General features: G+C 38.6%; 1 protein-coding gene across 1 annotated transcript; it reads left to right on the top strand.

Annotated features, from left to right (window-relative positions):
- Positions 1 to 4,195: 4,195 nt before the first annotated feature.
- On the top strand, positions 4,196 to 7,126 carry LOC105442122. Its single transcript, XM_030994688.1, has 2 exons — positions 4,196 to 5,292; positions 6,847 to 7,126. The coding sequence occupies exons 1-2, from the start codon at positions 4,206 to 4,208 to the stop codon at positions 6,978 to 6,980; spliced, it is 1,221 nt and encodes a 406-aa protein (XP_030850548.1). The 5' UTR covers positions 4,196 to 4,205; the 3' UTR covers positions 6,981 to 7,126.
- The last annotated feature ends 7,403 nt before the right edge of the window (positions 7,127 to 14,529 follow it).

Genomic DNA, 14,529 nt, shown 5'->3' with positions numbered 1-14,529 from the left:
TTTGCAATAAACTTTTCTTGCATCTGACGTACGGTGAATATTGCATCGATAGTTCCCTTTAGTTCTCAACTGCATATCAACTGTACTAACCTACTCTCTGACTCTCTTTTCCAGAACTCTCTCATAGAAAGGACCTAAAGGCCAGAGGGTTTCCTTTTTCCTTTATAGAGTGGAAAAACAGCACTCAGAGTCCAGTCAGATGGAATATGACCTTCATCTAGAATATCATAGATCAGATCTACCAACCACTCAACACCATGCTAATTCCCTAATGATAATATGATTTCCTTGACCACTCTTGATGGACCAGCTGCCTTTCCCTTGCTGGAGAGTACAAGGGCGCGAGCAACCTCACATTGTGAGATGGGACATCTTTACCCCTCTGTTGCGTCACACTAAGTGATCACATCCCATGAGTTTTCAACATTCATGATGCGTTTCATGTAACTCCTCCACGCTTCTTTCACTGAAGCAGCCTCAATGACAATGTTTTTAGGCTCATCTTTCACACATGTTTGGCCCAATACGTCCACAACAGCTCGTGCCATCTGCTTTACTATCTTAAATAGCCTCTTTTGATTCCCTTCTGTTATTTCCTCCATAAGCTCACTTCTCTTGGCCTCCTGGGCTTCCCAAATCTCTTTCCGTAAATTTCTCTTTGCTACCTTGTATGCCATGTGGTTTTCCTCCCTCCCTGACTGATTCCAGATTTTGAACTTTGCATTCTTCTCCTCAGCAGCCGTTGTGACATCCTCATTTCACCACCAGGTTTCTTTGTGTCTGCTTTTTCCTCGTGTCCATCCGCACACCTCTGCTGCTGCCTCAAGCCACATCTTTTCATCGCCAGCAATTTATCTTTTATACCACTGGCCTCTTGGACCTCTGCATGTCTGTATTCAATAATAGACTGAAAGTACTCCTGTTCTTCTTTCTTCTGAAGTTTCCAGATCTGCAGCCGTGGATTGAACTTCCTTCGTTTCTTCCTACCGGCCTTTATGTGGAGGTCTGCAGCTACTAGGTGATGCTGAGAGTCGCATTCCTCTCTGGCAAATGCTTTCACATTCTTTATCATGGCCCAATCAGTGGCTCTTACCAGAATGTGATAGATTTGGGTTTTGTCATATGTGAGAAGGTGACTGTTCGATTTAATAGATAGATTGATAGATTAATTGGCTGATTGTTTGATTGGTTAGTTGGTTGATTTGTTGGTTGATTGATATATTGATTGCTTGATTGTTTAATTGTCCGTTTGATTGGTCGATTCATTTATTGATTGATTGATTGAATGTTTGATTAAATGTTTGAATGATTGGTTGATCGGTTGATTGATTTTTTTCCTTCAGAATTGAATGATTTATTCAACAGTAAATGGATCAATTTATTGATTTGTTCATTAATTGATAACTGTTGCCATTGTATGATTAAGTAATTGATTAACTCATTATAGATCAGTTTAATGATGATTCATTTGATTAATTTAATTTGATTAGATTTATTGATTGTTTGATACTCTTAATCTGTGGAATGTTGAGATTTACACGCCGTTTGACAGGTGAAAACAGTTAACTATGTATTCTCTTGTACGAATACTTTGCTTTCAGAAATTAATGGAGTCATCAAGAGGACAAGAGATCTCCATTTTAAACTGGAAGTGGGGTTACGTCATCATACTATGCAAATTCATGACAAACATGGCGATTGGGATCACCAAGGCTTTCGGCGTTCTCCTTCCAGTGATGGTTGAAAGATTCAACAGAAATTACGCAACAGTAGGCTTTATCTGCAGTTTACCCGGTACAATCATGCTCTTTTCAGGTGAATTATTTGATTCTTTAAAATTCTTTAAAGAACAATAGACTCTATTTTCCCAATTAAATGTATCCAAATTTCGATACCCCGTTCCTCTATCTACACACAAGCACACACACCGGACACCCATGAATAGCTTCCCACTTAAAGCCCCCACCACACCAAACTAGTTCTCACTATACGTTCTGGAAAATGTTGCTAAAGCTCCCATCACACCAAACTAGTTCTGACTACGTTCTCGAAAATGTTGCCAAACGGGCTAAAACTGTGTGTGAATGGTGCTGAACGTAATAGCAACTGTTTACGATCTGTTTAAGGACTTCATGGACGGGCTCGGACTGGACTTATGTCTATAATACGATCCTAGTTCGTTCATTAACAGTCCCCAATACGTCCAACTCGTCTGTTCCCTTCCACAGTCAGTTCATATTAAGTTCAGATCGGGTAAATTTGACATTTCCAAGCAGTCCAAACCTTTCTTACTAGTTCGCAACTTGTTCTAACTAGTTTTTAACTTAACCAACCCGTTCAGAGACAGTTGAACTCGTCCTCATCTCGTTCTTGGTGCTTTCGAACGCGCTCCCGTCGTGCGTGTGCAATTCCGTCCTAGTTCGACGCTATAAAACCCAGCGCGTTCTTGCTAAGTTATATGGTCGACCACATCAAGTTGTAACACGTTCCCAGTAGGATCGAAGTACGGCAATTCTGTTCGTAGTACGTCAATTATGTTCGTAGTAGGTCCATCTAGTTTTAAGTACGTTGTCACTCCGTCTAATTGCAGGACGAGGACAATTTTGAACATGCTCAAAGTTTTAGAGCACCCTCACCGTCCAAGAAAGTCCGAGCCCATTCATGACGTTCGTAAACAGTTGGTACTATGTTCGATCCGTTCGCACACAATTTGAGCCCGTTTAAGCTACCGCCACACCAAACTAGTTCTCACTTCGTTCTGGAACCGTTCTAGAAAATCGTAAAACGGGTTGTGGACGGGGCAAATTGTGTAAATAATGTCTATAATACGATCCTAGTTCGTTCATAAATAGTCCTCAATAACTTTTCTACACAAAAACCGCTTGTCATTAGGTCTATACATTGTCATAGTTGTATTGTTGGAATGGTATTGGCGTTATAGGTACACATATTCGAGTTCGGATCGTATACTCAAGAAAATTATAAGGAAATGGATTTACAATTGTTATTTCTTCTTCTGTTACGGTTGATTGGTCCCCCACACACACACACATATATAGGTAAATTGTGCCAAATGTAGATATTTATCTTTAATTATCTTTAAGTATGAAATTGGGGATATTGGAATTTGAAATATTTTGTATAAAGATTCTTTTCTTTGATTCATGTAATGCCAGATAAATGAATACAATTACATTTTGTCAAAGAATAACAAGAATTTAGCCCTCTGTTTTTATATGAGAGTTTACTAGGCGCTGTTCATTCCTAAGATTTTTAAATTTTAGATGATACACAAAGTAGCGTTCGAAAATTTGGCGTCTTATTATAAAATTGTGGATTGTCTTGGAACTCTTCTATGAAGGGCAGTAGACTCCTTTTGGGTTATTACCGAAATTAGCAAAAAATAAAAAAAGTTATCAACTGGGGATATTCACAGGACTTGTGCCAGTGTATCCCCACTAAGAGGTTATGTACACATATCATTATCCCTGTTTCACGCATCTTACAACCCCCCCCCCCCCCCCCACACACACACACACCCAAACACACTCTAACCACAATGTTTCTTTAATTTCTATAATTCAATCAATGTCCGTGCAGGTCCTTTCGTTTCCTTGGTCCTCCAGAAAGTAGATCATCGAATCGTTGCCATGTTAGGAGGGGTAATAAGTGGGGTCTGTCTGGTAGCATGCGGTTTCATCTCCAACATCACCGGTCTTGGTTGTATGTTGGCACTCACAGGTATGTCATATTAGGAGGGGTAATAAATGGGGGGTGTCTGGTATCATGTGGTTTCATTTTAAATATATTATCGCTGTTGGTGTCTCCCTGGAATTTACCCTCGGCCTTTTTTTCTTTATAAGTTAGGTATGGATTCATGTTTGTCCGAAAGGGAGCAAAATATATCAGCGATAGAAGAAAACAAAAGCACACACACTTTCTGTGCGGCAATCCTGCCGGCTCCATGAACACTTAATGTTGAGTTAATAAGAAAAAATATGAGAAAACTCTAGTTTTATATGAAGTTTAAAACGAGTTATACTTGGCAGACATTACCTTTTGCAGTGGCATATTATTATTATTATTGTCTATTTAAGTAGTAGCAACCAATAATATCTTTAGCATAAATCCTCAATATGTTTCACTTTGTTATCTCATTGCCAGGGATTGGCCGATGCTGTGCCTACTTACCGATTGCTCTCTTGATGAACCAGTATTTCAAAGAGAATTTTGTTCTAATGAACACCATAGCATCATATGGTACAACAGCAGGCGTAATATTTCTACCCGTCATCGCTGAGCGATCTTTAGAAGCGTACGGTTACTCTGGAGTTTTCATGATTCTTGGAGCGATTATGTTTCATAAGGTTGCAGGGGGAGCGGCCATTCGGAAACCAATCTTCAGCGTGAAAGATAACACCACTGAACAAAGTGGTAGTGAACAAGATCCATCGGAGGTGATCCGTTATGAACTGTCGGAGGGTGACGATGAGGAAGATGGTATAGAAGGAGGTGATCAAATGACCAGATCGAAAGATGAATCGAGAAATGATATGGACCAAGGCCAGGCACTGGCAGAAAGCCGTTTTCATACCAAGAAAAACCTTGAAAATACGGAGACACTAAATGCTGCAATCGTAATAAATGATACAAAAAGATACGAGGAGGATAAAGGGGTTTTAATTGGTAATGATAACGAGGAACACGTTTCTTTGCTCAATAGTGCATGCGATCATCCTGGTGAGGTGGGCGATCTTCCTGATGCTTCAAGATCTGGTCAAGATGATAGTGAGAAATATAATTTATGCTCATCATTTATATCTCGCTGCAAACTGTTTATGACCAAGGAAGCTCTGTTCCTAATGTGCCTCCCAGCGACTTACCTTCGTGCTTATTCGTTCGAAGCCTGGGTGTTGTACCTAGTGCCTCACTCAGAGCAGTTAGGCATTACCCCATCTCGAGCTGTCTTCTTGTCTTCAATCGGTGGAATCAGTGGGATTATAGGCAGAACCATTACTGTCATTCTCCTCGTTAAGAAAGTACACATGTTCAAAATCTACATCACCGTTGGTTTTATTACCAGCTTGTCATTTTTCTTTGATTTCGTCGGCGAATCATTCATCATTCGTTCAGTTTGGGCATTTCTTCAGGGCCTCTGCTTTTTTGTATTGGATACTGCAGACGCAACTTTTCTTAAACTGACGTTGGTAGATGAAAGCAACTTCAGTTTTGGCCTTGGACTGTTGATGTTAATACACGGCTCTGGTAATATCTCGGCGGGGTTACTCACAGGTAGACAAATATCTTGGCACTCCGGAATAATATTAAATTCAAGCTTTGTATATATTATCACAAACTTGATTAAGACTAGACAATGCCACTTTTTTATACAACCTTTTTTTGTCAATTCAATTTTCAATTAATTTATCATCCAACAGTCAGACATAAACTGGCAAAATAATAGACGAATGAATATCGTTAATAAAGTACAAGGCTTGTAAAACAGAAAGCCATGCCGTTCATTTTTAATTCATAGATGTTTCCTAGGAGCGATGGTTCAGTTGTTTTAAAATGTCTCTACTACGCACATCAGGGTTTCCTCCTCCACTTTACTAGTGTGAGTTATAATTATTAACATTCCACTCTGTTTCGAGATTTTTTTAAAACTTTTTTTTTACAAAATCGAAATTGTAAGCCTGTCATTTTTTAGAGCAAATTTAACGTAATTTAAGGATTTCGTCTAGGATTTTCCACACTATGAAGCGTTTGAAATTAAAACAATGAAGCTATATCAGTTTTACTCTAAAATATTTCTGATATTTTCAAATACAACCCTTAAAGGTGAAATTCAAAGAAAATCACAAATATGTCAACTAATGTATCACTAGAAACTGGTAAGCGAACAGATGACCATCGTACAAGTTTTAGGTCAACTACATATCGGGTGATTTATAACAAATGCAAATACAACCACCTCCATAGCAGCTGGGATATACGAGAGATTCGCCGGAAAAATAACGATGTTTTAATGACGTCACTATATGGACCAACACAGCCCAAGCAGACGGCATCCCATTGAGAATGAACATAATTGCAAAGCTATTATTTGTCAAATTATAATGTGTTTAGTGAATATAAATGTAATGGCATATCAAACCATTCAAAATGGGATATGACCTGATTCTGATAACTAAAATATTTTGCTTGCAAATACACAGGATAGGGGTTAATTAACAATCAAAGAAACCAGACTTTCAAATTGAAAACCCCCAGAATGATATTAAGGACGGCATTTGTTCCCTCTTGAAACGCCGAACATACCGCGGTGTGTGCAGCTGAATATACAATGGCGTCCAGGCGCGTACACAGGGGGGGCTTTGGGGGGTTAAACCCCCCCCCCTTTGGTAATTTTTTGTGTGTAAACCCCCCCCCCCCCCCTAAATTTCCCTAAACCCCCCCCCCCCCCCTTTTGATTTTTTTTTTTTTTTTTTTTTTTTTTAATTAAAAAAAAAAAAAAAAAAAAAAATCCCCATGGCCGACGTCAAAAAGATGACCATACCCCCCCCCCCCAACAGAGCAAAATGTCAAATTTTCAAATTTCGATACCAAAAAAAAAAAAAAGTGTCCGCGTACCAAGTCATTTATGTTTCCAAGCATTGAATTTTGATAACCTTGTCGAATCAAAGTTTCAACTTTGCAACAATGAAAATAAAGTTAGTTTTTAAAATCAATGAATATCTACTTTAAACACTCAAAGATCTGGACAACTCATCGCCTATTATTTTGTGTTATCCAATTAGCTAGCAATTCTTTTTCTATTATTTCTTAATCTATTCTCTCATGCAGGAGCTTTGTTTGACGTCATCCAGTCTTATACCATCGTCTTCATGATGATTGGAATACCTGTTTTGTTCTTCACCATCAACGTTGTAGTCATATCGGTACTGTTAAACAGGAGAGTCAAGTCCAAACACGTTTAGCATCGCTCCGGGCATGATAAGTTGAAAGGAAACCTCTGTCCATCCAGGAGCTTGGTTTGACATTTTATACCATCTTCTCTGTGATCACTGGTATACTTGTTGTGTTAAATCACCATTACATTGAAGTCATACCCTTTTTTTGTTCTTAAAAAAAAATAGTAGGCCTATCGCTGAAAGTTTGATTGTGTTTCGTTTTAAGAAGCTATGGTTAAAATCAAACGCTAGATAGAAAAAAATACTCGATTTCATTCAGGGATATGTTCCGCTTAGACTATACGTACGGCGCACGAATCCCTTAAAACTTCAAAAGTTTTTTTAAAAAAACGTCCCAGCAGATTGAATTTTCGGTCAAACCAAACGCTACTTTGTAATTTGTCGATCAGACTTATCAAATGAACATGATTCAGGTTGTTTAATTGTTGATGTTTTTATATGACCGTATAAAGCACTAGAATCAAGCCAGCATAATCTTGCTTTGACAACATATATACCACAAGGGGCTAGATAGCATGAGTTAAACCAGATTGAACATACACTTTAAAGTGATATATCATGAATCATTTGTTTAAGCAGACATGCATTGTATGATTCAAGTGAATCAGATTTAGTATCTTTAACGTGTGGAGTACCACAAGGGTCAACCCTCGGCCCTTTGTTATTTCTGATATATGTAAATAATATTTATAATTCATCAAATGCACTACAGTCTATTGTATTTGCTGATGACACCAATGCATTTTGTTCCAATTCAGATTTTCAGATCCTTTTACGAAATATTAACGCTGAATTACCAAAATTAGCAAAATGGTTTAGAAGTAATAAAGTGTCTCTTAATTTAAAGAAAACAAACTATATATACTTTCAGAACAGAAAAAATAACGATATTCCTGGCATTGAAATTACTTTGAATGGTGAATTATTAAAAAGGATAGCACAAAATTCCTTGGTGTTTTAATCAATGAAAATATGAGATGGAATTATGTGTAATACATTTCTAATACTATTTCACGTAATATTAGTATTATCTGTAACTTGAAATAGTATGTCCCTTCGAATATCTTGTTTATTTTATATAATTCATTAATACTGCCTTATATTTCATATTGCAACATTATATGGGCAAATTCGAAAAGCCACGTTGACGCCATTTTACTGTTACAAAAGAAAGCAATGCGTATATGTACTGATTCTTTCTATCGCAACCACACCAATACCTTGTTTTCAAAACTAAAAAGAATCTGAAAGCTGATGATATAAATATTCTACAAAATAGCACTTTTCATGTTTCGTTTACAAAATGGTCTACTACCTTCATACTTTCCCCCATTGTTAAATTTGAAGAAAAAAAAACATCCACTCTTAGGGGAGCCTTCCAAAGTTGCGACTGTGCCCGGACGCGTCGGGGCGCGATGAATAGAACAGTCGCGTCCCAAGAGACGCATTGAGGCGCAAAGGGGCGCGAAGGGGCGCAATAGTCACCCTCACCTGATTCTTGCATATGAAAAGAAACCGTCTATTGTTAGTATAAACCCGCTCTATTCTTCTTGCGCCCTTTTGCGCCCCACCAGGCGATGGAAGATTATCTCTCCCGTCATTGTTCTCGCTCGTGATGCGCGGTACAGCTTAAACTTGATATACAGAAAGTATTTCTCGGCCAAAGCCTGTCTTCCCCTCCTCCGGTTTTCGTTCTGATAAACTTTCCATTGTTTGTGCAAAATTGATGTATTCTTCTCGCGTCGCGATCTATTCTTCTCGCGCCGTTTTGCGTCGTAACGGGCGGGGTATTACCTTTCCAATCATTGTGGCGAAGCTTTGCGATGTACATTACTACAGCACAGCATGAACTTCTCTGGTGGGATCGTCTTTGTTTTGGGGGGCAATCAACACACTCGTTCATCTTGATCAGAATACATTATGATTTATTTTTGTTGGGTTTAATACGCCTCCTTTTAATTTTTGTGACGACTGTATGAAATGTGAAATAAAGATGACTATGTACGATTAATGGTTGTTTAATTGCGAGCTTAATTGTCCCCAACAACAAAAAATAAAAGACGAATGATGTGAATGACTACATGTATGCGGTTATAGTCGGCAAATTGATTACTGTTTGGGTCGCTTGTGTATGTTTGTAATTTGAATGATTATCAACATATTTGTATAATTCCCACATCGCGATATGATTCTAGCATCGTATAATGGACAAAGGAATTATCTTTCTCTCCCGTCATTCATATTCACGCTACGCGCTGCACATCGCCACAGCTTGAGCTTGGAAGAATTTATATTTTGTCAGTCAAATCCTTTTTCTTCTCCTCCCATGACTTGGTTCTAATAAATCAAAGGTTTGCTTATTAGGGATAAGAAGGATAACATCAAACAAACGATTTACTCAAGATGACGCTCTTTTCATTTCACCTCGCTGTTTGATAAAGTAGAGTTTTACGGAGCGAATACAAAAGAAAAGTTCGCTCTAAGGCCAAATAAAAAAATGTTTTATTAGTGTCCTGTTTTTTCGAAAACTAGGAAGGAGGAGGCCCTCTCTTTTCTTTTTTTTTTCTTTCAAAATGGCCGCTCAAAATGGCCGCTCGGTACATTTTCCTGACAGTCGGGCTAGTTTTCAAGATGGCCGCCGACATCTTTTAACTTTTAAAAAAAAATCAGTAATAGATACATTTAAGTATTGTTTTTCATGTTTTTTTTCTTCAAAAATTATTTAAAAAAAAAACAATTAAAAAAAAAAAAACAATTAAAACAATTTTCCCCAAAAATAAAAAATACGAGGCGGCCCCAAAAAAGAAGCAGCCGGGACGCTAAACATGAATATTTTGTTAAGTGGCCTCAGGGAAAAAAAACACATAAAATGCCGTGGCAGGATTTCACGCCCGAGATTTGCCTTCGAAAATTGCCCGTCCAAAAGGCGTTTTAAATCATAATAATTCCATAGCTCTTTTTAAAAGTGGAATAAATAGACAAAAGAGTCCGGGAACTATATCGAGATTATAAAACATGTTTGTCATGAAGATGTAAACAAAAAAGCGTAGCCTGATGGTGATAAAGTTGAGCAGCAATTGGAAATGCAATACAAAACATTAATCAGTTCATGATGATAATTAATCATTCGACACAAATACAAACATTGATTTCTGCTCTAACATTCGAATCATTTATTCGTAGATTTGTATAATTACGTGGCGAAAGTGAAATTTTGAAATCTCAATGCACAGATACAAAAAACATACCAAACATGTTTTGATTCTTATTCTAAAAAAAAAAAAAACGGCAAATTTTAAAAGATCTTTTTAAAAGGAGGGAGGCGCTATAGCCCAGTGGTAGAGCAGAGCAGCTCGTAACCGGGAGCTCCCTGGTTAGAAACCAAGTCGATATGCCAGGCGCGGATCCAGGATTTCTTAGGGGAGGGGGCCCAACTTTTTTTTTTTTTGCTCCCTAAAATTTGAAAACCGCGCCGGCCGAAAAGTCGCTCAGTGGGGGGGGGGGGGGGGGGGGGGGGGGGGGGGTTACAGAGCACCTTTTTTTTTTTTTTTTGCTCCCGAAAATTTGAAAAACGCGCCGGCCAAAAATTCGCTCAGTGGGGGGGGGGGGGGGGGGGGGGGGGGGGGGTAGTGAGCACATTTTTTTTTTGATCCTCAAAAAAATTTCAATTTGCACCCCCCCCCCCCCCTTGAGCGCCAGGGAGGGGGGGGCCCAACCCCCAAAAAAGGTACAAATCAAGTGATTTTACATGATTTTTTTTCTCAAGGGGGGGGGGGGGGCCGGGCCCCCCCCCCCCTCTGGATCCGCCACTGCGATATGCTATTGTAAGGCATAACTCAACATTACATTTCGTTCGGAGAGGATCTTAAACCCGCTGGTCCCCTGTTTGCGTAATTCAGAGCATACACATGCTTCATATAGCAGTCAGGAAAAAAAAAGCGAACGGTACAGGAAGCTACCTATTACGGATATGCCTAAATTGAAGGTTTGGCTTAACTAGGGAGAAGAAGGATAACATCAAACAATAGATCTACTCATGATGACGCTCTTTTCATTTCACCTCGCTGTAAGATAAAGTAGAGTTCTATGGAGCGAATACAAAAGAAAAGTTCGCTCTAAAGGTAAAAACATAGAATGCCGTGGCAGGATTTCACGCGGCCGAGCAAGACTATTGTTTGATCGCTATAATTGTCCGACTTGCTATAGATTCTTGTTTAGCTACACATTAAGGTTGCGTATTATGTGTGTGTGTGAGGGAGGGGGGCGGCGAAGTGAACGGCCGGACCAAAATGGCAGAGGTCAATCACGAGGGCTCCGCTCGCTAGTTATAAGGACCGCTATTCATTGGACAACTATTCATGAAGACCGCTATTCGTAATTTGAGAACATGGTCATTATGTATAAGGGTCATGAATTCGTAATACGACATCCCCCCTCCCCAAAACTAAATAAATAAATAGAAAACATGAATAGATTAATAAACTTAACTAATGATACAATAACAAATAATGCCCGGTGATTGGGAATAGCCGCCTATGAGCGGAACAATGGGCTCAACAACTATTAGCTGCTCAAAGAGCTGTCTTTTGTCATTGCGTTGCAAAAACAAAGTGCTTTTAAAAGTTACATGTACTATAATATCCGTATGCTATATAACACCCAATGTGAACATGACGTGTTCAGGCCTTATAACTATATACAGTGCACGTTAAAACAAAATACTTTACTAGCGCTAGCTAACAAATATGAAACGTCAAAACGTCACGAACATTGAAGATAACAAATTGTTAAGACAAATGACACCACCAATAAAGTTTCTTCGCGAAGAAATATTCGATCGAATTTCATGTTTGGAACAGATAGGCGATTTCGAATTGTTCCATCTACCGAAACGTTTTGATGATGCAGGCTCCCGACAATACGACTATCATTTTTGTAATATCTTTAATTTGCAGATGTTTGTTTGTTTTGTATGACATATTTATAAACGCCCTATAATCTTATTTCAAGCAGAATCTTTCAATCTCTTTGATTATAAGTATCATTTTTAAATCACGGGTATTTAAATACAATAGCTGATTTTGCGAAGATTTAGAGAACCTACGTTTCTATTCTTTAAATCGATCTTGCATGAGAAAGAACAGAGTGATGATATAGATATATGACCTATTTTGATCGGATGACAGAACAAAATAAATGTAATATGAAACAAATAATGTGTCAAAACATACAGAAGGAATACAATTATACATATCGTTTTTGTTTTGTTCGTGAAGAAATTAATATAATACAAGTATTGAACACATTAATGAACAGAAATGAACAATCATAACAACGTCAACGCCTACACAACTTCGATGTTTGAGAGGAAAATAACAATCAGAACAACAATCTAAATCAATGTCTTGTACGTAAAATAATAATAAAACATATCAGTAGCCAAAGTGAAAATGTTAGAGTCAAATCTTTCAAGACGAGAGCGGACACACACGCGGGGATTACATGAATAACTAATGCGTAGGAACGGGCGCGAAAGCTGTTCAAATTCACAAATTCACAATTCACAAAAAGCGCTTCGCCTTTAAGCGCACCCCTCCCCCCCCCCCCCCCCACCCCCCCCCCCCCCCCCCCCCCCACCCCCGAATGAGTGTTATGTAGGGTACGCATATGCATTTTCCCTCCTTGTGAAAACAGTCCCCTAAGTCCGGTGTGTAAAGTCAAGACGAGCCGGACTTTGGTGCGTGAAAAGTACCCCTTTACCAGATAGTAACAATGAGTCTCCAAACAATAGCCAGATTTGATATTCATATTGTGAGCATGTGCTTAGTTATATCAGGATTCCCTGGTTATATTGAAGACGTGGGCTAATATCTGTTTGCCCAGTACTTCTCGCTGATTGTTTGACCAACATTAAATTGCTATTGTCCAGCTGACTTTTCTAAAGGCTTTTCTACCCTCGGCGCTAAAGGGATTGCGGAAAATTTCAACACTATTTGTGTTTCTTGATGACCCAGTAGAAGAAGAATAAGGGCTACCCTGCCCCCCCCCCCCCCGAAAAAAAAATGTCCCAAAACAACCCAATCATTATTAATTCCGTTTACCAACACGTGCATGATGGATCCCCCGGATGGATCCTTATTTAGACAGTGAGACAGTTCTGTTACGAGAAGCAATTCAACGAATTGCCATGGCTTGTATTTGTTCTAGAACGTACTACGCTCTTTCGATAACATGTGGCCCCTATTCAGCACAATATATACGCATTTTAGTTATTCTTAACAATGACCTAGATCTAAAACTGGCCGCGGATGTAACCCCCCCCCCCCCCCCTTCGTCGCAAAGAAATATTCGATAAAATTCTTTGACACAGAATGATAAACTAATTTCTTCTTGAGATATGTTTGGGGTGAAATTTCAAACATCATTTCCTGGTAACTCTCTTCTTTTTTAATGCATGCTCTATTCTTACGATTTAGGCATAATTTACTATGTTGATTTGCAATTGATAATCTCCCTGGGAGTTTTGCGATATCCCCGATGATACGGGTACAGTGTATTTAATTTTGTTCGTAACATTAGTGTTTTGCAAAGAAAGAACATTCTGAAAATGAGCGTCTTCCTTCTAACGAAACATATTGATGATGTTCCCGACAATACGGATATCATTTGCTTAAAATATCGTAATACAGATAAAACGCTTTTTAAATCCAATTCAAGGAGAAACTATGACATTCTTGATTAGGTATCATTTTCAACATCACGGATTTTAAAATACGTTCTCTAATTTTAAGAAGATTCAAAGGATCTATGTATTGAAATAACAGACTGATGATATAATTATATGATTTATAATGATCATACGACAGAACTGTTTACAAGATGCAACAAAAATTGTTTAAAAAAAAAACAAGAAAATCGAAACATGCGATAACATCGCTATAAGGAAATATAAAATTACAATTAAAGTGTCAAAACATGCACGAGGAAAACAATGTCAGAGAGAGTGGGGTAAGTATAAAATAAATTTGTTTTTTTGAACAAATCAATTTGTATTAAAATTGATACAGTATATTGAACACAATCATGAACAGAACAGGAGGAGATGAAAAAATGAACAATCATGCCAACGTTAACGCCTACAGAACTCCGATTTTGAGAGGAAAATAAACAAACATTGTTACCAATGTCATGTACGTAAAATAATATTAAAACAAATCAGTAGCCAAAGTAATGCTTTTCAGAGTCAAATCTCGCAAGACGAGAGCGACACACAAGCGGGCACTACATGAATAACTAATGCGCCGGACCGGGCGCGAAAGGGCGCGAAAGCTATTCAAAGTTTAAGCTCCCATTCACAAATGTCAAGTGCTTCACCGGGCCGCGCCCTGGCGGGGTAATTTCGTAACTCAATGAGACTCCAAACAATAGCCAGATTTTAATGAGCTGGCAACCAACTGAAGTCCTCTCCTATCCGACGCAAAAAGGCGCTAATGGGCGCATAAAGGCGCCTCCTTTGTTCTCATATCCTGCTCTGCGCCCCGACGCGTCGCGGCAC

Source organism: Strongylocentrotus purpuratus, unplaced genomic scaffold (assembly GCF_000002235.5).
Source record: "Strongylocentrotus purpuratus isolate Spur 01 unplaced genomic scaffold, Spur_5.0 spur5_scaffold_21, whole genome shotgun sequence".
Taxonomy (NCBI): Eukaryota; Metazoa; Echinodermata; class Echinoidea; order Camarodonta; family Strongylocentrotidae; genus Strongylocentrotus; species Strongylocentrotus purpuratus.
The sequence above is the reverse complement of the archived record's forward strand: the minus strand, read 5'-3'. Positions and strand labels throughout refer to the sequence as shown.

Bases quoted from the DNA above. Each gene is read 5' to 3' on its own strand.
- LOC105442122 (XM_030994688.1), top strand. From the start codon at position 4,206: ATGAACCAGTATTTCAAAGAGAATTTTGTTCTAATGAACACCATAGCA. The intron at 5,293-6,846 runs GTAGACAAATAT...TCTCTCATGCAG, and splicing joins CTCGGCGGGGTTACTCACAG to GAGCTTTGTTTGACGTCATC.